Here is a 26,838-nt window from a genome sequence, read left to right as displayed (position 1 = left end):
GGCGGCAAGGCCAATTGACAGGACGACCTTGTGCTTTGCTCGATAGGAGTATCGCGTTCAGACGCAGATCAGTCAGTCGCCCTCCGTCGCCTCGCTCTTCAAACAGTAAGTATTCTCTTCGCTCCTTGCCGTTCACGTATATATATTTCTCCATTATGAAACGTAAAAACCGCTTCTACAGAATTAATCAGTTTTAGCGCATCCTGTACGAACTCTATACGAACATGATACGATAAAAGAAGTTATCAGGTCCGATTTTAGCAATGTGACGTCACCCGCTTCGAAGAGACAACGCGATTGACTTGTCATTCTTTAGGTACCGTTATCGTGAATATGTACATTTCCGATGTACTACAACTCGCTACTTACTCACCACGAAGCTCCGAATGAAAGGCGTCTTACAAATTCTAAATCCATTGTCCCACGGCATGCATAATCATCTCTTAAAGATTTTGAGACAGTTAAATTGCGGGAACTGCGACGTTTTCCTCATTATTTTCCCGATTGCCATTCGAGAATGGAATGATCTTTCGTATAAATGCCGCTGGAGACACAAATCACGCTCAATTTTGTGCCTCACTTTTTAACTGCCTTCATTCGTGATACTGTAAAACATTGTAAAATATTGTTAAGCTGCACGTAGGCGTACTTTCCGCGTGTATAATATTTCGCGCATGTTTACCGCGTAATATAGCGTTATATTGTAACGATGTTCTAACGTTGTAACGTTCATCGCATAATAGTGCGTAATTTCTTTGCGTGTTTACGCGTACGAATTGCGATAGAATGTATACTCCCACATTGTAGTGCAACGTGGCCTTGATGTATTTAAATATAAAGATATATATTAGTCAATTTTCGAAAGCACGGTAATTGTTCGAAAAACAAAAACAAAGCGAAGTGTTCTTTTTGTTCTCGCATAAGCCAAGCGGAATGTTCGTCCCGACTTTTCTTATCTGAATGAACGGAGGCTCAGTTTTGTTGACTTCTCGACAGCCTGTCTATAAGAGATAGCATATTTTCCGTTTGCATCTGCAGAGGCATTCAGCTGTGCTACTAAGAAGTTCCCAAGCAGCACAATGTACTGAAAGTCGAGTGCAATAGGTGGACGGTATGTGTCTTATCAATCTTCTTTAGTTGTACGAGCCTGTTCAAGGCCTTCCACCTACCCGTCCACCCCTATTGCACTCGACTTTCAGTACATTGTGCTACTAAGAAGTTATTTGTCTTTGAAAGTTATTTGCAGTTGGGTACTTGAGTGCTTGATGGGAAATAACTAACGAAAGGTACTGAAAGTACATCACAAAGTACGCAATTGGAAATGCACTAAAAGCAAAGAAGACGTAGTCAAAAATGTACTTGAAATCGTATACTGGAGTACTTGATTCTTCAAGTACTCCCCATCACTGTGACACAAGGGCGGCGTAGCCTGCACAGGGGCATCTTAGAGATTTTTATTTAATTTATTACATAAACAAAATACAGAAGCCGACACTGAAGATTTTTGTTTAAGTTTAATTTGTACAAGCTTTCGCGTGGAGGTCCACGCTTCCTCAGGTACAAAGTGAAGTGGTGACACACATAAGTATATATAGTATACACGACTAAACACACTGATGTACAAAGAAAGGGAAGAGGAAAGGAGGTATGGTGCCATTTAATTTAATTTATTAGTGAAATAACGCGTCCACCATCAAAATCGTGTAAGTGCGGGGTCAAATATTTTCTCCAGAAGATACTTTTAGTGAGTTTACGACCCTTTAAAATTTAGTGTGTGCGACTAAAAGGACCATTCTTCCTTATAGGGGAGATATCGCTATAGCCGTTGGCTTAGGTCCGTAAGTGCGGTTCTGTTTGTCTAAATAATTAATTTACTTCAGAGTAAAAAAAAAAAAAAAAGTTAAGATCTCTTTCTTCCCAATGTAAGCAAAATCACACTCTAGTTACAGGCTCTGAGTCCCTTCATATTAAACCCGATTCCTCTCGAATCAGTTTCGGACCAAGTCGGTGTAAACCCGATTTCCCTCCAAATTCCAATCACGTATGACGTGCAATTTACGCAGCAGCAATTCGTACGCGCGTGTCTGCTATAAATATTATTTGAGCGCAACAATAAACTATGCGAAACAAATGTCTCGCTACTACAACAACAGCAGGTAGACGCACGACGATGGTAGTGGTGATGGCGTGGTATTTCCGAGCGCCTGTCTGCCCGGCGGCATGTTGATGCTGGGCCAACTTCACGGGGCCAACATTTGTCTAAGAGCGTCTGAGGAAAATCAAGGGAAACGCCCAGACAGCCCGGACCACCTCCCAGTCTCGACGTGGAGTGCCATCACTGTAGATATTTCACCGCAGGAATTGCGATACCCTTCCTTGATACCCTTCCTTCCGATACCTCTTGATGAAATATTGCACAATCTCACAAAGATTTAGGGGGTCTCCTGAAGATTTTGGGGGGTGTTCGAGGTTTGTAGGGGGGGGGGGGATAAATCACTGATGGCCTGAGCAAGGGCCTAAGTTCCGCAGCACGGCTGAACGGCTTGTTATTGACACGAGTCAGTTGGGACGGCAATATTGCTTCCTTCGAACAGTATAGGTGGCAGTGGATGAGGACACCATGCCGCAGTTGGAACAGGGGCTTGTATGCTTACCCCCTACAACGCATAGTGCTTGTCACTAAAGCGCGACGTACAATATTGTATGCACGTTTCACTGCGGGCTGCAGAGACAGAAAAGAAAAAGACAGACTGTGTCACCCGATTTCACTCAGGCGTAGGGATGGCATATAATCCGAAAACGTCGGACCGTGTTTATTGTGGTGACTCGGATACCCTCTGAAGTACTGGCTGACCTCTCTTAACACTTAAAAAGAAGAAGAGAAGTAACCTCGTCTTAGCGAGAGGGCTCTGATATGTTGCTACTCGTAGGAGGGGGCAATGAACGTGTTCGAGATTTTCCAAATTACCGCAGTAGCGTAAAGGCTAAAATAACCGAGTCTTTGAGATAGCCGTAGTAGCAACTTATGAAACTAAAATTGGTTCCGGCTAAGGAAAGATGTAACTTTATTATTCCATCCGTCAGCAAGGGGAAATCCATTGAACGGGTATGAGAAATATACGACCTTGAGCAGCGCCTGAAAAACACCCAACGCGCCATCGAGGTCGTTGTCGAACAAAAAAATGCAACTCCCGAGGAAATCCCGGTACTATTATATAGGCCCATTTGACACTAATGTCTTTCTCGAGCGTGTTTTTAAACGTAGCCAAAACCTAGGACGTTCGATTGCCTTCAGCTTCTTTCTTTGAAGCAAAAGGACGACGAGTAGGGAACTGTGAAAGCGGCCTTCTAAAGACGTTGTTCATTCACAACTCGAGCGAGATGAAATCACGGCTTCCGAAAGCTGATAAAATAGTATACAGTGAACTCTCGTTAATACGACCCCCGATAATCTGACATACGGGCTTTATGACCATACGCCTGGGGAACAATGCAGTGAAGCCTCTGCAGATCCCCCTCCCCCGTTAATATAGCAATTCCGCATTATGACCAAAATTTTTGGGAACGACTATATGGTCGTAATAACGAGGGTTCAATGTAAACGCAGGCTAGCTGGTGAACCAAATTCATGATGAAACAATTATGAAACACGACAACAACAACAACAACATAAATGATGACGATGAGATGGGGTGTTTCACCGCGGTGGTGGTACCATACCCCATTGCACGTGAAGCATTATGTGAAGATGATGCAGGATGGATGAAAATACAACAAAGAACTAAAGCGTCTGGAGCAATCCAGTGGACGACAGGAAGTCCATGAACAGGTCCATTAATTAGTTGCGTATTTTCGTCTAATTCGTTGTTTGAGTTCGCATTAATATGAAAAAAAGGGTGTTGCCCATTGCTCAGGCTTGTTTCATCGTGGCTTCCGAAAGCATTGCTTGAAAAAAAAAAGCGTTCAAATGCAGCATTTCTTTCGATCAGGTTAAGGTTGTCATTCGTATACCACGAATTGATCCGCCCAAATTTCACTTCAAACACCCTTTCCCTTGCGGAAAACAATTTCTTGAATGTTGCCTTCAGTTGTATAGGGTACATGAAAGAAGGGGGGGATGAAAAGGAGCAGCCTTCGGTATAGGGACTAAGTTACAAGTAACTGTAACTGGTTACTGTTCTGCAAAAGTATACAACTTCTAACTGTAACTGTAGTAACTGCTTTTGGTTATAGTAACTTTAAAATGTAACTAAGATACGCCGTACGGCAGTCCTTTCCGCGCGTCAGTTGTCTGGCGGCGTTTTGTCGAGGCTTCAATTATATTACCGTTTTTACAAACCAGCCCTTCCACGAATTTTGTCATCTCACACGTCGACCTACTAGATTATAGCTAGGGCGTTTTTTATTCTTGGGCCGATTCGGCGTATGTTTTTCGATGTTTATTGGTTTTTCACGAAATCAACGTTCTTCGATGTCTTTCCTGGCGTGTACATGGTTTATCCCACAGTTATCGGCTAATAGAAATCCCAATGTAATTTCAGCACGACGCTCATTCAACATGGCGTCGTTCGCTGCGGTGCCGTTTTACGGCTAACGAAAAAAGTCAACGGACATTTTTCACAACCATCGTATTTCGGTATGGTTTTCGGTTCTGCATCAACAGCTAGCGGGTCGTGTGCAGCAATTTATCTCTGTTATGTCCTGGAATGTCCCTCTGTGTTCGGCGTTTTTCCGGTTAAAACCGAATGGGGCAAAAATTAACCGGCGTATGTGTTTTGGTGTTTTTCGATTAAAACAGAAAACGCGGAACCCTAATTATAGCGTTATAGCGATCATGTCATAGACACCCCTTCTCAGCGCCGCATTGGAGGCTTGTGGTGGCGCTACTCATCGACCCGGTTATTGCTTCCTCAACTTCTACAATACTTTGTACTTTAGCTTACCTTAGTATTTTCATACAAGCGGTGGATGTCCCACGGGAGATGATTATCATCATCATTCTACGCGTTTTCATGGGAACTGTTGCTGTCGTCTGCTACGGTTATAGTCGTACGTCCGCTTCTGCGCGTTCAAAATTCAAATTTTCATTGTCCAATCATGATGTAGATCTCGCAGGCCGATGAATACCGCCCCTAGCCGATCGTGCGGACGGGCTCCTCATAGCTAGGGGGTCGCCGATCATGACAAGGTCGTTATAATCTTGTAGGTCGTGTCTCATACGCAGTTAGGACGGCCTTGGTCTAACTCATACCGTGCTCTTAGGGCCCATGAGAAATTCTCTGTTTCTAACACGGGATAGCTATGCTAAGACGGTACAAGTGAAAAAATGAAGTTTTTTTGAGAGTCACATGTATTCGGCTCAGTTTTCCACTTATATGTTATAACTATAAGGTAACTGTATGGTAACTAAGTTATTTTGACGTGTTACCTGTAGCTGTTAATTACGTTTCAAAGAGTGCAGCTGTAACTCGGTTACTATTTTTACAGGTTAACTGTAAAGTCACTCTATTTGAGTAACTTATTCACGAATGAATAGAAGTATGTGAACATCAACTCTCGTGGCATTCTTTTCAAAATAGCCTTGGTTAGAGGCTGACCATGCAAGGCAAAAACACAACCGTTTCACTTTTCTCCCGCGAGATAATGCCCCAACTTTCTCCACTCATTATTCCCGCCCGTCTACTGTGAAATAACCATCAATATATCTGACGGCATTTACTGCCGGAAACGAAAATGAGAAGGAGATAAAGAAAATCGAGGTAACGGCCTTACCGGCCGGTCGCTCGAGGCGCGAAGGTCGGACAGCCATCATCATAATACGACGTTATGTACTAGGGGGGGACATATGGAGGTCAGCGTTTCCGACTGGGGGTTATTTACCCGCAACAAATACCGCGATAATCGATTAAAGTCAAAGTCACCAAGGTTGCGTCATAAAAGCCGCGTTTTTTACTTACACATATATAGCTCGTACAGAGATGGAACCGATATCAATATTATACCGAAGGGTCGCTATCGATGTTCGTAAAACATCGATATTTTATTATTTTTATATCTAAGAGTAATCTTGGCTGACGCTGTGAGCAGTGTTGTACGTAACGCACGTTACCGTAATCGATACATTCTTCGGTATCGAGGAGTGGATCGTGATACTTTTCTAAATCGGCATTGGAAAGGTATTTCCGTTACAAATTTTAAGGGCAACCTCCATGGAGCGAGTGTACAGCGAAAAAGCTGCGAACTTCGCTCAGCGTCGGACGCCTTGCGCGAGGCGTCAAAAACGTGAGTGTCCGCAGCCGATCTGCCCATGCTAGATATTTTCGCCCAGCGTCTGCGATTCCGGAAGCGTCAATTGCAGATGAACCAATCAAAGTGCTCTTCCGCTACGAATATACGCCAGACCGTCTGCACGTGGTTGTCTGCTCTCGTGAATCATCGCCATCGTCCTCTTCTTGCAATTGGGTGCTGTCGTCTGCTCGCGCTTTCGCCAACTGCAGCGCTAGAACGCGAGGCATTCTCTGCCAAGAAGCATATTTTCCTTACGCAGTAGTGAATATGCCTTTCGGTACGTTACTGGGCGCATCTTTTCAGACAATTGTTGGATTTAGTTGCAAAATTTGTGACATTAAATGCAATTTTTCGAGCAACTGATTTCACTAAGCTTTCACCTTATACCCTGGCAACAGTGACATCACAGCATGACTTCCCGACGCCGTCCGCTGGTTTTTCGCCCCATGGAGCTGGTGCCGGCGAACAACTGGCGGCGGAACGCGCGTGGCAGTCTGCCGCGCGAACTTCGTTGCAAAAATTCGCTCCATGGAGGTTGCCCTTAAGGTACCGCGATCTCCGTACCGTTGCCACCGTATCGAGTCCACCTGGCGCGGACTACTGACAAGGACAGATTTCGGAATGTTCACCGTGCCTTAAAAAAAAAAAAAAAAAAAACAGCATGCAGCCCCGTCGGAACGCCCGTTCAGTGTCTGTGCACAGACGCACGTGAATAAAGCGAACTAGGATCACAGATGAAAACTTTGAGCACATATTATTGCTAAAAGTCAACCAAAGTACGATAAATATTCTGCTCTTTTTTCTTTGTTTGTTGCAAAACTGTCACACGCAAGCGAGATTTCCAGGTTGCAGATTTCATGCAACTTCTTCGTATTTGCAAGAAATGTATCGGGTAAAGTACCGCGTTACCTTTTTTAGTAGCTGTACGGTACTTCGTTACCTAAAGATTTAGGAAAAATCTTTCCAGGGGCATAGATGGGTAGAAATCCAGCGAACCGGTAGAGATGTAGGAAGGGAGTTGCCTCAGGACAGAAGCCGCCGATATTTCGAACAGAGACTGTTCTTCTTCTGGGCACCGTCCTCATCATTGGCATGGTATTTAAAGGGTTAGGTGTGACGTATTTAAAGGTTCATGCGAATTGTGGGTCAACAGCCCGGAGGGAAGAAAGGTCCGTACGGGTTTTTACGGCGGGAGTGAATGGCTGCCTTGTTAGAGTGTGGAGGGGATTATGTGAACGTAGTGATCTAGGCTACGGACCGGTTGCAGAAAAATGGAAGGTTCACGAACACGTGGACGAAACGGGACAACAGGCAAGAATTCGCAAGCATAGCGAAAGATAAGGAGGTTAGTGGTTACGTGGGGAAAATTCCAGAACGAGCAATTTTTTTTTTTCCAGGGGCAGTACTTCAAGCAATATACTGCCCTTGGCGACCGTACGGATTCCAAAATACGGTCCACCAAGGCAGATCTTAAGAAGGAAGCATCGATATCGGTATTTGGCCACTTTTAACTCAAGTAAGGGCTGGGTATTGGTATCACGATACCATATTACGGTAACGCGGGTGCAACACTGGGAGTGAGTGCACGTGTCCACATGCAAACTTCAGTTCCTTCCCCCCCCTTTTTTTTTTACAGTAAAGCCAAGTCGACCTTCTCGTTGTTTAGCTCGTGTGTCTCATTCCTCAACATCATTCCAGAAACACTCAGGCCAATAGTTGCATCGGCCAAGCTACATGAAACCTACGTGTCATGGGGCGTAAATTTAAAGCTACGTACGAATTACTACGAATTATTACCGCGTCGTCGTACTTGACGATTATGAGGAAAATGGTCAGTTAAGAAGGAGACCTAAAGGAAGTGATTAAATCGAATAAATCAGATTTATTAGATTTTTTATTCGCGATTTTTTTGCAACCCTGCCTACCGTGCAGTCACGTTATACACTCTCGAATAAAGTTAGGAACCTTGCATCAGATTTTTTTAAAAATTCCTACAGTATAAAATAAATACAAAACACGGTCTTCAAATCATTGCATCGTATCACAGAGCAAAACTGCTCCGTGTATACAAAATACAACGAGCACTTTTAAAAACGCAGCAGCATTCTTAGCATATAGCGGCTTTGCTAAGGATGTTCACAAAGAGCGTAAAATAAAACCCTTCAAGTCCGACAAGAAGCTTCACAAAGAAACCTGTCATGATGAAACCTGTCATCTCGCAAGACTTGAATACAGACGCGTTGTTTTGTCGAATACAAACAAAAAGAGCATTTCCTGAGCCCAAGCACATACAGTGAAAGCTACACCTGCGTGCAGTACAGTACTCTTTTAGCCTCGCATTTTGGCCCCGTCGAAAGATAGATAAGGAATACAGTATATAATGTCCTTCTATTGTGGTCCATTATGTCCATTTTTGCACGTGAGCATGAACCTCATTGTCTTTCACGATGACACCATCGGGCGTGCAACACAGCCATGACTGGTGCACTAATATTATACACTTGCCACATCTCTGCAGTCGTTATCTTTCTCAAACTGTGATGTGATGTGATGTGATGTGAATAAAGAAAAAAATGGGGATGTGAGTTTCGACGAAGTCAAACTGGCTACCCCAGTACACTTAATACAGAAAGTTCAATCCGATGATGAGATGATGAAAACGCAAAAGGATTATGTCCAGACACGAACAGAGATGATAATGGAGTTCGACATGTAGGTCAAAAGTTCAAGAGCTGCGCCCAAGTGAGAGTAAAGTGGCGGAATCACCGGGGGCACACACAGGACACATCACACATTCACCGTGTCATAGGATGTCCATAAGCCCGGTTGCATGCAAAAAGTCTTCAAGTGCCCTTAGCGCCTTGTCGGACGAAGGAGGACCTAATAGTTCTCAAACTGCTCCATGTACCGCCCATAGCTTGCTTTTGAGTTCGGAATATCGAGGCGCCTACAGTACACATGATGCAGCAGGCCGTATGCAGCCAACACCGCAGAGTGTGCTACGAGCCCTGGGAAAAGTGCCCGATCCTCCCTCTAGGGGATTCGATCGCGCGGGGCGTATGACTCTGGGGCGTATAAGCATACACTTCCCAAAGTCTGGGTATCAATAAACCACTCGAAACAGCCAGAGATACGATCAACACGATAGGACAAACACGCACCAACAACAATTACGGCGTGTTGAACAGGTTGTTTCCTGCATAGGTCCGTCATGACGTCATCGGTCGTCTTAAAATGGTTGTTTACGAGAACGTTTTACTGAAAATAAATTTTATGAATATGGAATCAAGAATCTCGTTTGGTTGGTTGGCGTAGGAAAGAAAAAAAATATGGCGATGTTTGCCAAGAATCTACGTTGAACGACGTATAGGCAGCAAAATGAGTGGTTCCGTCTCGTTACACGCATTACGAGAAGAATATCTAAACGTAAGCATAATCTGTAATGGGAAAGCGATAGAGAACTGCATTCGTTTAGGCGAGCAGTGTATTGTTCGGAAGAAAATAAGGAAATCAGCACTATGGAAAATCCTGGTTTGCCAAAAGATATAGTGATCAATGAAAGGAATAAAGTAACGTACGTGAATGTTGAATGCTCTATGATGGATAAAATCCTAAGATTTGATCTACGTAGCGGACATCACTGTACCTGCAAAGTTTCGTCCTACGCTGTTCGCACGCCTGCGCCTAGTTTTTTTTTTTACGTTTCGTTGTTGTTGTTGTTGGGGTTGGTTTGTTTTTGGTGGTGTTTGTTTGTGTGGTTTTTTACTTTTTGTTCCTATTTGACACCATTTGTTCGGCCTTTCACTGACATGCAAAACTGAGGGCACAGCCTCCAGAAAAATGTCCCCACTTGATCGCATAATTTAATAGTAGTTTAAAGTAGATATAAAGCAGGGAACAGTCTTTCTCAATACTAAACGACCACACTGCATCAATGAAATATCGACGAATCGATATTTTCTACCCGAATATCGATATAGTATCAATATTTTGTTTAGATACTCCATATTCGAAATTTAGATATTTTCTCATCACTAATATGGCATCTTTAATGGAAAGTAAGTTATATGTAGTAAGTTGGTTGGTTGCTTGGTAAAAAAAAAAAGAAAAGAAAAGAGAAAAATATGGAGATGTAGTAAAGTAATACATTCAAGTAGGCGGCATACATGGGATCATATTTCTTCTGTATTTGCTATCTAAATAAGAATGTAGGATGGAGAATGAAGAAGCCAAGTGAAAGCTATACCAAGGACTGCGCTCGAGGACCTAATGAGGAGATCTCCTTTTAGATAACGTCCACGATCAATTCCGAGATAATCAGCCGGTTACTGCGCAGAAGGTCTACACCTAGGAGGAGGTCATGTGCTCTCTCATGGAAGATCGCGCCGACCTTTACTGTCGCTAGTAAATAGTTGGCTTTCGTGCCATGTAACGATGATAACTATGATAATCGACGACTTTATACTTGGCGAGACAACTACTATATGATCGTGAGCGACGGATTAATTTTCCCCGCATGAAGGGCGACGCAATGTCAGCACACGCAACAGCCCTGGCGGAAGTGTTAGAAACTTGTACCCCGCCACTAAGTTGCTGGCGTCTTCCGTAGGGGTCGAATGGAGTCGAACCCGTAGCCTTGAGATCAGTTGATCGGAGCGGATCCACCCAGACTGGCTTCGTGACAAAGATTGGAGAAAATGAGTGGCGAGCACAGAATACACGGAGACTGACGGAAACAGGCATGGTTTAAAGGTTTATTTTTAAAGGCGCCCATAAATAACCTCGATTGGTCTACGTTATGGTGCACAGACTTAATTATTCAAACAACAACAACAACAACAACAATTACACGAATGACGATGGAATGAGGTGATTCACCGCAACAATTGCTGTACCATACCTCAGTGCATGTGGTTAATATACGAGTGGGATGACGATGAAAAAGATGAGGCGTACACACTCACACGCGCGTGAGTCAAAGCTGATGGGATCAATAGTTGTTCATCCGATCGGCCACCGGAGATGTATAATGCTGTGAAGATCACACCACCGTATTCATGGCAAAAGCTGTGAGGTCAGAGGAGTTGAAGCAGGCTAGTATAGACGTCAAGAACAGATAGAATGAGTGCAGGCATTAACGGTGCTGCACAGGGTTAGAACAAGGACCCAAGATTGCTGCAAGGCTGAGCAGCTTGTTATTTATACGGGCCAGTTGGGACTATATGAATAGCATTGTTCCCTCCGAACTGTATAGAGGGCAGTCGATGAGAACGTGCTGAATGCTTGCCAGCATGCCGCAGTTGGAACACGAGCTGGTTGAAGCTAGAGTCACTAAATAAGCTTCGCTTCAGAGTATCGACACTGAGGTCCAAGGCAGAGTAGGAGCGCCATCTTGTTTCCGTGCCATACCGGTGCCATCCCCATTTGAGGATCAAAGACGGCTAAAATAATGCTCCCTGTGGGATAGAGAAGCGTGGATGATTGTTGCGCGATAATCCACGTATTGTCTACCAGAGCGTCCCAAGGATGTCAAGGTGAGCTCTAGGCCGTCAACTGCTGCTCGCAAACGAAAGGAACATTTCACCCGCGCACGATAGATGGCATCGTGCGCTAAAGTGCGCCAGAAGTGCGCTTGCGCGTGGGTAGCGGGGCGCGGAAACAAGATGGCGCATGCTCGCTCTTGGAACTCAGTGTCGATACTCTGAAGCGTAGCTTATGTAGTGACTCTAGTTGAAGCATCCCCTAGTCTGTGTTTCAACTGCGGGGTGAAGGCCACATTGAGGTGAAGTCGATGCGGAAGAGGGGAGAGACAGCGGGGCATAAACGACCTGGGAGGGAAAACGCGAAAGTGGGATCTACGGTGTGGTACAGGTTGGGACAAAAGTTTACGGAACACGCGAGCGGCGTATTTTTTCGTCGGTACGACACCCTAGCGGCTGGCGGAAGCGGGTGAGTTCATTGCTTCGGAGGGGTGCAAGCGTGCGATGCCAGAGACACAGCGGTAGTTCCGGTATCGCCTGGTTGTGTTTGGGAAGTGGAAGCTACCGCTGTGTGTCGCTAACAGCGTACCCTTCCACCCCTCCGAAACAGTGAACTCACCCGCTTCCTGCAGCCGCTAGGGTGTCGCACCGAAGAAAAAGTACGCCGCTCGCTTGTTCCGAAAACTTTTGTCCCAACCTGTACGAGGACCTGTCTGTAATTGTTCAAAACATAAGACACCGCATTAGTAAAATGGATTATAATAGATTTGGTGAAACGATGGATTATAATAGCACGTGAAAATAAAGTGGAGCCTACAAAAATGTCAATGTCACGTACGCGAGAGACGCTGTTGAAACACACGTGATTAAGCGGGTTAATGGACTGTGTATAGTCGCGACACGTAGCAATGTAAAAAGCGGGACACTAAGGGTGGCATAGACGTACAGTTTCTGCACGCTGTTAGCGCAGCGGTGGGCGTGGCACCGGCTACTTCTTGTAGCTGGCATGTCACGCTTTTCACTTCAACGCATTTAGGCACATTTAGACAAAACATTTAGACTAATTTAGACACAAAACAAACATTTGGACTAATTTAGACACAAAACAAACATTTAGACTAATTTAGACACAAAACAAACATTTAGACTAATTTAGACACAAAACAAACATGTAGACTAATTTAGACACAAAACAAACATGTAGACTAATTTAGACACAAAACAAACATTTAGACTAATTTAGACACAAAACAAACATTTAGACTAATTTAGACACAAAACAAACATGTAGACTAATTTAGACACAAAACAAATATTTAGACTAATTTAGACACAAAACAAACATTTAGACTAATTTAGACACAAAACAAACATTTAGACTAATTTAGACACAAAACAAACATTTAGACTAATTTAGACACAAAACAAACATGTAGACTAATTTAGACACAAAACAAATATTTAGACTAATTTAGACACAAAACAAACATTTAGACTAATTTAGACACAAAACAAACATTTAGACTAATTTAGACACAAAACAAACATTTAGACTAATTTAGACACAAAACAAACATTTAGACTAATTTAGACACAAAACAAACATTTAGACTAATTTAGACACAAAACAAACATTTAGACTAATTTAGACACAAAACAAACATGTAGACTAATTTAGACACAAAACAAACATGTAGACTAATTTAGACACAAAACAAACATTTAGACAATATACAAACATTTAGACATCAGACAAGACAAACATTTAGACACTGCATTTAGAGATCGGACATTTCGCAACCGGGAATATCGAGGCCCTCCCTTCTATATTGGGCCGGTTATACTCCAGCACGACTAGGATTAACAGCGAGGTCTCGCTACCTAGGATTCTAAAACGACGTTTGTTCCACAGATCTCATAAGGAAGGAAATTACAGAGTGTGAAACGTGTCGATCTGGTAGCTGGCATGTCACGCTTTTCGCTTCAACGCATTTAGACACATTTAGACAAAACATTTTGACTAATTTAGACACAAAACAAACATTTAGACAATAGACAATATACAAACATTTACACCAAACATTTAGACATCAGACAAGACAAACATTTAGACACTACATTTAGAGATCGGACATTTCGTAACCGGGAATATCGAGGCCCTTCCTTCTACATTGGGCCGGTTATACTCCAGCACGACTAGGATTAACAGCGAGGTCTCGCTACCTAGGATTCTAAAACGACATTTGTTCCACAGATCTCATAAGGAAGTAAATTACAGAGTGTGAAACGTGTCGATCTGGTAGCTGGCATGTCACGCTTTTCGCTTCAACGCATTTAGACACATTTAGACAAAACATTTTGACTAATTTAGACACAAGACAAACATTTAGACAATAGACAATATACAAACATTTACACCAAACATTTAGACATCAGACAAGACAAACATTTAGACACTACATTTAGAGATCGGACATTTCGTAACCGGGAATATCGAGGCCCTCCCTTCTACATTGGGCCGGTTATACTCCAGCACGACTAGGATTAACAACGAGGTCTCGCTATCTAGGATTCTAAAACGACATTTGTTCCACAGATCTCATAAGGAAGGAAATTACAGAGTGTGAAACGTGTCGATCTGGTAGCTGGCATGTCACGCTTTTCGCTTCAACGCATTTAGACAAAACATTTTGACTAATTTAGACACAAGACAAACATTTAGACAATAGACAATATACAAACATTTACACCAAACATTTAGACATCAGACAAGACAAACATTTAGACACTACATTTAGAGATCGGACATTTCGTAACCGGGAATATCGAGGCCCTCCCTTCTACATTGGGCCGGTTATACTCCAGCACGACTAGGATTAACAACGAGGTCTCGCTACCTAGGATTCTAAAACGACATTTGTTCCACAGATCTCATAAGGAAGGAAATTACAGAGTGTGAAACGTGTCGATCTGGTAGCTGGCATGTCACGCTTTTCGCTTCAACGCATTTAGACACATTTAGACAAAACATTTTGACTAATTTAGACACAAGACAAACATTTAGACAATAGGCAATATACAAACATTTAGACATCAGACAAGACAAACATTTAGACACTACATTTAGAGATCGGGTATTTCGTAACCGGGAATATCGAGGCCCTCCCTTCTACATTGGGCCGGTTATACTCCAGCACGACTAGGATTAACAGCGAGGTCTCGCTACCTAGGATTCTAAAACGACATTTGTTCCACAGATCTCATAAGGAAGGAAATTACAGAGTGTGAAACGTGTCGATCTGGTAGCTGGCATGTCACGCTTTTCGCTTCAACGCATTTAGACACATTTAGACAAAACATTTAGACTAATTTAGACACAAAACAAACATTTAGACAATATATTTAGACATTAGATATACAAACATTTAGACCAAACATTTAGTCATTGGACGAGACAAACATTTAGATCAAACATTTAGATCGGACATTTCTCAACGAGGTCCTCCCTTCTACATTGGACCGCTTACACTCCTGCAAGATTAGGATGAAAAGGTCTCGCTACCTAGGATTCTAAAACGACATTTGTTCCACGAAGCTCCTAAGGAAGGAAATTACAGAGTGTGAAACGTGTCGATCTGGTAGCTGGTATGTCGTCACGCTTTGCGCTTCACCTCAACGTGTGCCGCTTTCGTACGTGGTCTTTCCCTTCATCCTCCCTTCATCCTCCCTTCATACACTCAACCCACGAATGCACGTGTTGCACGAAAACCACCAGAGAAATTCGCCAACCTCACGTAGTGATGCCGAAACAGGGATATACACAGCGGAGCGTGAACAAAAAAAGAAAAAGAAAGCAGCTGTGGACCACATGCTCTCGCATGACTGGTTGGATATATACGAAACGTATAGTGGGAAGGGACGTGACATCAGCACAAATGGATACCTGCCAACTGCACCATGAGCAATTTTCTTTCAACGCGCCAAGATCTTGAGCGAACTGTGACGTCATCAGTGGTTAATCCACAATCGGGAGCGTCGGAGCGGTACGTTGGTTGTAGCAGCTTTGTGCATCACTGCCGACGACATGCGTCAGAAACTTAAACGACAAAGACATAAACAACATAAAAAGAAAGGTGAGAGGATGTTATGGGGTTGTATAGGGGCATAAATCGATGGTGGTCATTCAGTTGTTGACAAATAGAATTCCTATCGTTTTCATTTGAAGGTTGTTCTAGTCTTTCCTGCTATCCCTCTCCAAAGTCCAAACTCACGGAAACAGTTTCCTCACCCTCAATGGAACTATAATGAAATGATTTATGAACCTTCGGTTTATGAATTCCATCGCCTTATGAACACTGGCACGAGGAAAAAAGCTTGTTACGTTCATTTTTCCCTCGATTTATGAACCTCGATATTCGGATAATGAATGGAATTTCTGGGGACCAACGAGGGTTGCCACCTTTCGGAGTGCAAAATACCGGCTGAGGGAGAGGAGGTGGAATAGAGGGAAAGGGGGACATGCTCGCGGGAAAGGGAAAGTGGGTGAGGGGTGGAGAGTATACAGAGAGAGAGAAAGAAAGAACGAGCGTACTCGCTCAAGACAACAATGATAATAATAATGAATAACTAAGAAAACGACTGGTGGCTACGGAGTTGGGTCTGTGCTCCAGATTTATTCAAGCTGTAGTGGAATGTTGAAAGGAAAACCCCGTAAAAACCACTATGAAAGGTGTTGAGCCACCTTCCTACCGGCAACCGGCAGGGCGATCAAATAACCGGCACTGCCGGTAGAATACCGGCCTGGTGGCAACCCTAGGACCAACTAGGGGTTGCCCAGTATTTTTGCCCTCAACTGATGAATAATTAAGTAATGTCAACAGGAACCTTTAAAGGGATTATTACTCCGTGGTCTTACGAATGACGCCTGAACGGACAACACCTTTTCCAGGTATTGCACCCTGGAAATCCGAACAACAAACGGGTTTTCCGGGGTCGCACAAGGTCAAAGGGCGCCCAAGTGTTCCTGACCTCAACTGATGCATATGGTGACCGCTGTCACCCGGAGATTAATGAACGGAAGTTAAAAGCCGTGGAGGAAATTCCGAGACCAGTCGAGTGCCAATGTGCTGACATCTCTTCCTTCCAATATTGACACAGCGGAAGGCATGGTCCAAAGCAAAATTAAACAACTTAGTATTGCATAATTGTGAATGCGCTAACGTCTGCTCTTTGTGAGACTGTTACTGCAGAAGGCATGATCCAAAGCAAAATTACGCAATATATTGCATTATAAATTGCAATCGTAAGTCGGAAATACTGTTCCATTTGCTCGATAGTATTCACTTAACAGAATTTTCGGTTTCTAAATCCCTCGATTTATGAACGATATCTCGGGGGACCGAGGGTGTTCATAAATCGAGGGTTGACTGTACCAGGCTTAGCCAAGAGCGTGGGCGGATCTAGACCCGGTTTTCGCCCATTGCGGAGGGGGGGGGGGTTTCTTTGTCGAAGCACTTAGTCGGGGAAGGAGGGGAGAGTAATCCAGTGTATAAACTGACGTTTTTTCTTGGGGGGGGGAATCGTCCGAACCCCCCCCCCCGGGTCCACCACTGCTACCAGCGCGGTTTCATTCGTCGACGGAAGAAAACAAACAAACAAACGCACTGTCAAGAGTTCCGCGATGAGGGAATCAAAAACATTATGTTATATACAACGGTTAGGAGTTGCTCATAACCGCTTAGGATTTTTAGCAACGTGTGAATTAGATCAGACTAAGGCCGTCTTGGGTGCGTGCGAGATGTCGTGCAATTCCTGGTGTGAACAAAAAACAAAAAAAAAAAAAAAACGTCAGGGCGCACTCGAAGCATCCACGTTGGAGAACTGAAATCAGTAGATGAGCAGTAAGCAGTAACTACGTAAAGTTACCTCTATAGAGAAGTAACAGGCTACTGTATCTAGTTACGACAAAAAGTAAGTTTAGTTATACAGTTACCTTTATAGAAAAGTAACTAGTTACAGTCACAATTAAGTTAGTCGGTTACTACCCGAGACAGGTGATGATTATTGGCGTTAGAAATGTCTGGGAGACACGAAGCCGCTGCATTCATGTATACGGACACAGGATGTCAAACAGGCCGCGAATTTCGTTGGCAAATCTGAAACCGGTGCATTAAAAAACAAAAGTAGTGGAACAACAACAACAACAACAACAACAACAACAATTATATTGTGACGATGAAGTGGGGAGGTTTTCCACTCTGGGAGTGGATAACGCTACCCCACAGGGTCTAATCTGAGTGACAAGGGTGATAATGAGAGATTACTATAACATGATGATGATGATGAAAGATGACGATGATGATGGGACTGGCAACAGTCTACCCTGTCATACACGAAAAGGCATGCAACAAAAGAATTGAAGGTGGATTAATGTAATTAATGCGACGGGAAATGCATTGGCATTAGACGTATTCTCTTCTATTTGTTTGTTTGTTTGCTATGGGATATAAGAGAGATTAGCCAAGCTAGGGCTTGCTTACTACTCTGTATTTTACCAGCGGCGTGGCCGAGCTGGTTAAGTCGTCCCGTTCCTTGGTGGTAGCCAAGGTCATGCGCAGACCTTCCAGACGAATGTCGGCACTGTTCCCCTTGAAGTCGGCCCAGGACGCATACTAATCCCCCACTCCTTCCTGCTGTCCTCTCTCCATCTGTCCACGTCTGTACGCAGATCCACAAGAATGGGCGGTGCAAAACGGGTGTGCATCGTTGGGGCTGGTTCCAGTGGCCTCACATCGGCACGTCAGATGCTGGACGAAGGCTTGGACGTCGTCATCTACGAGAAATCAGCCGTCCTGGGGGGTCTCTGGGCATACCACGAACAGGACATCTTTGGACAGCCGTCAGTCATGAGATCCACCATCATCAACACCAGCAAAGAAATGAGCGCCTTCAGGTGATTGATTGATGTTAAAAAAAAAAAAGAAAGAAAATATTGAGATGTGAAACAAATAGCGAAAAATAAATTCAACCCAAGATGTCAAAGTGACATTGATTAAAAAGAAACATAGACCAGTTAAGACCAGCCATCATCCCGTAATAAAGTTGTTTGTTGTTTAGACCAGTTAATGACTAATGAGCGTGTGAGCATATAGTTTTTAAAAAGGTATCTCATCGCCTTATGGTGACTTTTCGAGCACTCACTACATCAGGGTACTTCTAGCGTGAAATTGTGGTACTCCGTTTTTAGAAGGCTTGGGACACACTTTCCTGGAATCGACAGCTTGCGATTGATCCGGCCTGGAATCTCCAGTTGTCGCAATATTCTTTGTTTCGACTAAAAAGCACGTACTGGGTGGCACGCCTACGTATGCCACACCTGTACATTTCAGACAGGATCAACCGCAACCTGTCGATTCCAGATAATGCGACTAAAGATATTCATTAATTTACATATTAAGAAAAACACACAGATACATCGACTTAACTGATGATGCCTCCCGAATGGGAGACGGAACGTCTGCAGTAAATTGTTGATTTGTCGTGTTAAGTCGGTGTATTTGTGTGTTTTTCTTAATATGTCTTCCCCCGGCTTTTGGAACATTTTTGCATCTGATTAATTTACCTAAAAGGGGTATTCCTCGTTTTCCAGTGACTTCCCACCCCCCAAGGAGTTCCCGAACTACATGCACAACACCTACATGCACCGCTACTTTGAATCGTACGCGGACAACTTCAACCTCAGGTCCCGCGTCCGCTTCAACCACGAACTCGTGGAAGCCGCCCAGGCCGAAGACTACGAAGAGAGCGGCCGTTGGAACGTCCTCGTCCGGGACACCCAGGGGGGCGTCGAGAGACGAGAAACCTTCGATGCCATCATGGTGTGCGTCGGACACCACGTCTACCCACACGTCCCAACCTTCCCGGGCCAAGAAAAGTTCCGAGGTAAAATCGTCCACACGCACAGCCTCAAAGTCCCGGACGAGTTCAAAGGGAAGCGGGTCGCGGTCGTCGGCATTGGGAACTCGGGCGTGGACGCCGCTGTGGAGGCGAGCACAGTCACATCGACGGTGAGTCAGCAGGTTATGTTGGCGCCATAGTTAAAGGTACTATAAAGCAGTCGAGGTTGAACTTATGCAATCAGCATGACGTGAGAGTGCTAGACTCAAAGGTTCAGCACAACAAGTAGTATGCGCAGGAGTTTACTCTAAGTATTTCTAGTTGGTAAATAAAAACGCAATCAAGAATGTCGTGGCGACGCCTGGTGGGAAGAAGTCCTCAATTTGTCAAGCAACCCTGTAAACAAGGAGACCGACAAACAGATGGCTTTCCTGTTGGGATTTGCATATACTACCTTTTGAGAAAATGTAATTTGTGTGAAAGAAAATAAACAAAAGTCGAATCTTGCACTCAGTAGCTAAACGTCTATACCTGGGTCTTGTTTCAGCACCGTGGCGCTGCTATCGTACGTCGCTCTGTTTGGCCCAGAGTCGTGCGCATGAGACATTTTCGCCGCCGTACTTGGCGGGGTTGGCGTTTCGTCGGTCTGCTTCGCCACAGTGTTGCCAGTAGATTTAAATTTGCATTTTTTCGGGAGCTATAACGTCTATGTGAGAAAATTTTGCGGTATTTTACTCCTGGGGACGTACACAATTCAAGGCACACAAAACATGATGTTGCAGCTCGACTGCTTTATAGTACCTTTAACTGAGCCTGTAACTGACTGTTGGCGACTTTACGCTACAGACCAAGGACAGTGATCAACGAAGACAGGATGGCATCTAGCGTTCCGTTTTCGTTCAGGGATCGTCCTGCGTTCTATCAAGCGCGCATCCGGTCATGGTCAGACTAATGGCGACTTTATTTTGGTTATATACATTCACTTTCTAGTTCAGGACCCATTCAGTTCCGAAAGAAACTACCGGCATGCATCCTGATACCCTATTGCCGAATACTTCCTGAACGTCATATTCATGCCCAATTTGGGGTTCGGTCCGGAATTAGGTATGGTCGGAGAAACCTGATTCGTTTCGGATTCGGGAATTTTCGTACGGGATATTGTTGCTCGTAAACCCAGGACAACAAGTTATACGTGTGACAGGGAACTATAAGTATTTTTAATTCGCGCTAGTAAAGTGGGGATAAAACAGCGCGAGGCGACGTCTGGTGGGATAGTCTGTGGGAGAGTCTATAGTCTGTGTGGGACAGCAACTGTATCGTCTATGTAAACCCACCATTTTTGTAACTACCTTCAAGCGTGTGCTTTTCGCAAAACCGCCATCTTGTCCTGGTCACGTCATTTTACGGTCCCGTAACTTTGTTTACATGCCGAGGTATTTCCGTCAGCATAAAGCCGAGAGATAAACGTATTTTGCCAGCGTAAACTATATACGGTGCTTCTTCCACGACGTGGTAGCCTATTTCTCCTCGTACCGGCTCAGTATTTCATAATGCCGGGCGGGTCGTCATCGCATCTTTGAAAGTGGTCAACAGTACGAGACCTAGAGTACATAAGTGCGCGTTTAATGCGAGATTACCGGGCGAAAATAATTACGGAGGTCGAAAGACGCCCGAAACGGTGCACAGAAACAGTACACGCTTTGTTCACAAACGATATTGCCGCCGCGGTCATGGGTGCCGCCATCTTTAAGGTGACGTATGCGTTGACGTTTACTGTGACGTGTGACCAGGACCTGCCCAGAATGCATTGCGTTCGCCCAGCCCCAGCATGTTTTCGTCTATGGAACAATGCATTGGAGGCCACCCCTGTGACATAGCAGGCTTCTTTCCGTATTCTTTCTGCTTCTTTCGTTTTAGACACAGTGTTATGCGAATGCAATTTAGTTTTGCGCCGTACTCGACGAGCAACACTTGCGTCTCGGACACGGTGTTGTCCGTAATTTTCAATTTTAATGTTCCTAAAAAAAACAAAAACAAAAACTGAGAGCGCAGTAGGGACGAGAACTGTGACGTAAGAGTACAGGCTATAGAATATATCAATTTTCTGAGATGGATGCTCTATTACAGTAGCTCTAAAAGAAGGTCGATATCAAAAGAAGGACTGCCAATATTGCAGGTGTACCTGTCCACGAGACGAGGTGCCTGGATCATACGACGCGTCGGCCCCAACGGTATACCGATGGACGTCTTCCTCTCGACTCGCCTGAACAACTACATCAAGAACATAATACCGGAGTCGGCCGCTAACGGCTACGTAGAAGACCTGCTCAACTCTACCTTCAACCACAAGGCGTACGGTCTGCAGCCCAAGCATCGTTTCGGGAGTCAGCACCCTACCATCAACGACGCCTTGCCTAATAAGATCCTCAGCGGCGTCATCCAGGTGAAGAAGGACATCAAGGAGTTCACTGCAGATGGCGTCCTATTCGATGGTGATACAGAGGTGAGAGCATTTCTCGTATCTTGATGGAAGCCGATGACGATGAAGATTCGAGTTGAGTTCCCCCCCTTTTTTTTTTGTCGTCGACAACGACGATCATAATGCGCCACAGCAGTGATACGGGTGTGACTAGTTAAAAATGAACACGATGTTTAGTTAAAATAGCTAAGGCACGAATATATAAAACCATAGGACGAAGAAAGAAGAGAATATCGATATCGTCTGAGAATATCGATTTCCATCTTACATCCCGCTAAAGTTACAAAACGTTGACGATCCCATAAAACGAGAGCCTGCTGATAGCCTTATCACCAACAGCGCTGAGTGAAGTGATAAAAAGCGTGTATAAAGCTAAAGAATTGTAATTTACGCAATTCGGGCCGTTTCCTTTTACGGTTCCGGTATTCTGTGTTTGTAGTTTCCGTTACCGCTACCCGCTATATTTCCGGTATAATACCCTGGTTGGAATTTCGAGGGCAAGGAGGTTATGACCCCTCCCCCTCCGTATCGCTTTGGCCTCTTTTTTTTACACTCTTTTTCTTCTTATTATTTATTTATTTTTCCAGAAATCCTCACCATTTTGGTAGGTATATTTGAGCCGCGTTATGTCAGTGCCACTTTTTGAGTGTTAAACGACTGAGAAAAGCGCTTCGCAGGTAACCGAGCTGGACGTGGTGATACTAGCCACTGGCTACCAGATCAAGTTCCCGTTCCTTCCTAAAGACGTGATCTCGGTGCAAAACAATCAGGTTCAACTCTACAAGAACATGTTCCCACCGAACCTCCGACATCCGACGCTGTCCATCATTGGACTCATCCAACCCATAGGAGCCATCTTTCCCATCGCTGAGATGCAGGTAAGAGACGTCTTTTTCTCAACATAGAAATCGTAAGAAGATAGGCTAGAAGGAAAGATCCTGGTCAAAAAACGACATAAGAAAATCCTGGTGTTAACATCAGGCTGTAATTTGGAACCCCGATGTCCTGATGTCCACATGTGACAGCCGGCTCTCATGTTTTGATGTCACCTATCTCCATGATTTCTTTTTCTTCTCAGATATCTCCCCTCCAGCAGGACCTTGATGTCCTGATGTCGCGTTACAACGTGCCCTGGCATCAGAGCTGTAGCGAGGGAGGTTTGCGCCCACGACGCAGGGTAAACGCCAAGCGTCCCTCCCTCACTGCCGTCAGAAGCTCTGTAAACAAAGACGCTTATTGGAAATGCCGAGATCGTAAATTGAAATTCTCTTAATTCCCGCTGCCCAACCAACATCCCAGTGCCTGCTGTTGGACGCCCTCCCTGACGAGGGCGGCTGCCCCTCTCGCGTAACTCACGAAAAAGTGCTTAGACCAGAACGCATTTTCAGTTGAACAACTCGAAGTAAAAACAGCACAAATGCGCTTGAAATACTGCTCGGAACTGTTGAGATGTAATAAAAACGTTAGTGAACCATCTGGCCTTCGCAGCATCTATAGCGCATTAAATATGTAGCATATTAAGAATTACTTACGTGTAAAGTGAATGATCAAGTGTCATTCATGTCCACTGCGTATCTTGCGGTCAAACACTTGCTGACTGTCGAAATCGTCTTCAAGTCGTTGGTCCCCTATGTCAGTTATCGTCGGCAACAGCATGTTGTCTTCGTCCAACTCCATGCGCAGGACATTCCTACGCACTTGCCTAATATGACGTGAACCAACGTATATCATGATGTAAACACGGATTAAAAGAGATTGAAATGGATTGCAGCAACGGACGTTCCCACACTTGTGCACGCCGGCCCACTGACACTGAAATCTGACAAAGACGGTTGCGCATGCGCGATTCGTGAAACAGAACAACATCAGAACATCAAAGCCGGCTCGAAGGATACCATGGAGAGCGTCAAATATGAACATCGAAACATCAACCTGTCACGAGGACATCAGACAGCGCGGTTCTAACGACATAAGAGGACACATTAGGAATTTCTAATGTCACAACAGAGTGTTTCGAAGAAATATCAAGAGGCATTGCAATTTTTTCGTGTCACATCAACGTACTAACATCCGAAATTTCTGTTGTTACATTAGACCGTCCTGATGTCGTTTTTTGACCGAATTGAGAGTGAGAGTAATTGGGAGAGCAAAAGGACTTTTACGGAGGCGATATACCTCCTCCAACCGTTTGATGTGTTGCTCCTTCTATGTGTATCCATGTTTATCTTTGTATTTTTGATTTTATTCATGTTTGGTGCACCATTTCCCAGACTTTCGGGTTGTTTATGGGCGCCTTATCAAAAATAAATTATTATTATTGACCGTCCAAAGTCTGGGAACGATACGGTGGATTCCGCCACGACCACGCATAAACGCCAGTACGCTTCGGCACCCTCTCGTATCCAATCCAAGTCGTATACGTGACTTGCCCGGCAGAAGAAAGCACGTACTTTCTTCCGTCGGGCCCCATGTCTCATGCCGCGTACGAAGCGTGTTTGTTTTGTGCGTGTCATCGTATGTTTTGATTGCCTCCATAAGCAACGGGTATTGTACTGTTTAAACCGTATGCTGCGACATGCACGAGAACGCCGCACGGAGCTTGTATTCGCGACTCCAGCGAAGCCGTAGCCACCTAGTGGTGGAAGTGGCAACCCTCGAGTCCAGGTTCGGCGTGCGCCACCTATAGTTCGCTGGAGTCGCGAATAGGAGACGCCGTTCGTAACATGTTAGGCCTACCGAATCTTTCATGTGGCGGATCGCTAGCTTGACTTCTATAGTTATTATGATAGTCTTATAGTTCTCGACGACCGCTTTTTTTTTTTTTTCGTTTTCTTAGGCTCGTTGGCAGGCTCAGCTTCTCAGTGGGAAGAAGCATCTTCCTCCGGTAGACGAGATCTTCCGAGAGATCGACGCCAAACAGGAGGTCCTGAAAAAACGATACGTTCTCTCGCCAAGACACACCATACAGGTACTTCATATTCTTTTCATCCATCGTCGTCCAACAGAACGTTTTCTTGCAACGAGGCGACACACGGGACAAGACTACACAGACAGCGACGTCGATGTCTGTGTACGGTCTTGTCCCGTGTGTCGCCTCCGTCCAAGACATGTCCCAACCGGCCCCATATGTGTTCTCGGTTTTTCTTGCAGGTCGATTTCATCGATTACATGGACGAGATTGCGGACCAGATAGGGGCGAAGCCAACACTGATGAAATATTTCTTCAGCGATCCACAACTCTTCTGGCAGCTTCTTCGTGGCCCCTGTCTTCCGTACCAGTACCGGCTGGAAGGACCTCACCTGTGGAAGGGAGCCAGGGATGCCATCATCAAAGCTCCCAGTCGCATCATGTCACCGCTCAACAAATCCACACATTGGTTCACGAAAGGCAGCAATCTCGCCATTCTTTATTTTTTTATAGTACTCCTGATTCTCGCGTACGTTGCCTTTTGAAGAGCGCTCTCACCTATATTCACCCACGTTAAATGCTGCTAGTCATGCACAGTATTGTTCGGAAACGACAACCATTTGTATAGTACATATAGGTAAATTGTGGGAAGGTCCTCACGTACGCCAAGCAATTTGTCCATACTCGAGAGAAGTAAAAAGAAAAGCAGAAGCGAAGCCCAAAACAAGGTTTATCGCGTCCAGCAAACAACGCAAGCAAGTCCCAAGGGCATCCGAAGAATGTCCTACACCGTTCTGCTTCCGTCCACATCCCGCACGAGCTCTTCGGCTCCCGGATGCAACCATAGCCTCCTCTACGTACTGAGACTATGGGAGGCTACGGCATGACCAACGTGGCGCCCATGCTCATGCCCTTGTTGCTCATACTTTATCGGTTTTCTCTGTTTCAAAATGAATGCATGATCGGACGACATATTCTACATAACGGCCGTTTTTGCATCTACCGCAAGACTCGTCATATGCACGCGAGCGGCATCCACACGGAAGATTCCAGTGGAAGAAAAAGCGAGAACACTGCTTACAGAGACGAAAGTTCCGTCCTGCGTTATGTTGAGCATTCACACGGTGCGGAATATCGGGAGTGGCGTACTGCGCATTTAGCAGACGACACTTAGCGGACGACACCGTCAGCGTGTTTTCCTGTCGTCTGCTACGGAATATCTTATGGCTGTGTCGCAGGATATCCCCCACGGTTAGCAGTGTACGTGGACACTGGGACGTTGAGCGCTCGCACACAGAAGGCTATGACGTTTTCCGCGTCTGCCGCTTCTGGGGAGTGTCGCTCGTGTGAACACACGGTTAATTGCCTGAGAGGATTGTGGAAGATCCCCGAGAAGGACACTCCTTATAGCGTTTAGGTGCACGTGAAAGTTCTCCAAGACGAGCTTAGAAAGATTTGCGATGTTATAGCGTTTGTAAATTGCCAGAAACAAGATAATCGGTGGGTGATGACGCTGCCATGCTGGGATTGACGACCTCTTCTAACCGCTTTTCGCTTCCTGTATTTGCTGAGACTATACATTATATGGGGAAAAGACGAGAGGAGGTCATCTGGGCAAGATGTGTGTTACGCAAACAACTTCGTCTATTCGGAAGTTTCCTTAATTAGGAGACAAATATTGGCGCTCTTTTACGACTGAACGAGGAACAGCAGGTGCAGCAAACTAGAGCAGGCTTCTCACTGTACAAGGACAATGCTCCAACCTGACGGTAGGTCCACGTGGTACA

The 26,838-nt window shown here is 44.8% G+C and overlaps 1 protein-coding gene across 1 annotated transcript; it reads left to right on the top strand.

Annotated features, from left to right (window-relative positions):
* LOC135375394 (flavin-containing monooxygenase 5-like) lies at nt 1-25,645 on the top strand. The gene is made up of 7 exons (XM_064608114.1): nt 1-105; nt 18,496-18,720; nt 19,417-19,834; nt 21,841-22,167; nt 22,821-23,021; nt 24,980-25,111; nt 25,294-25,645. The coding sequence occupies exons 2-7, from the start codon at nt 18,506-18,508 to the stop codon at nt 25,594-25,596; spliced, it is 1,596 nt and encodes a 531-aa protein (XP_064464184.1). The 5' UTR covers nt 1-105; nt 18,496-18,505; the 3' UTR covers nt 25,597-25,645.
* Nucleotides 25,646-26,838: the final 1,193 nt, after the last annotated feature.

Source organism: Ornithodoros turicata, unplaced genomic scaffold, assembly GCF_037126465.1.
Source record: "Ornithodoros turicata isolate Travis unplaced genomic scaffold, ASM3712646v1 ctg00000858.1, whole genome shotgun sequence".
Taxonomy (NCBI): domain Eukaryota; kingdom Metazoa; phylum Arthropoda; class Arachnida; order Ixodida; family Argasidae; genus Ornithodoros; species Ornithodoros turicata.
Note: the sequence above shows the minus strand (reverse complement) of the source record. Positions and strands in the feature narration are given on the sequence as shown.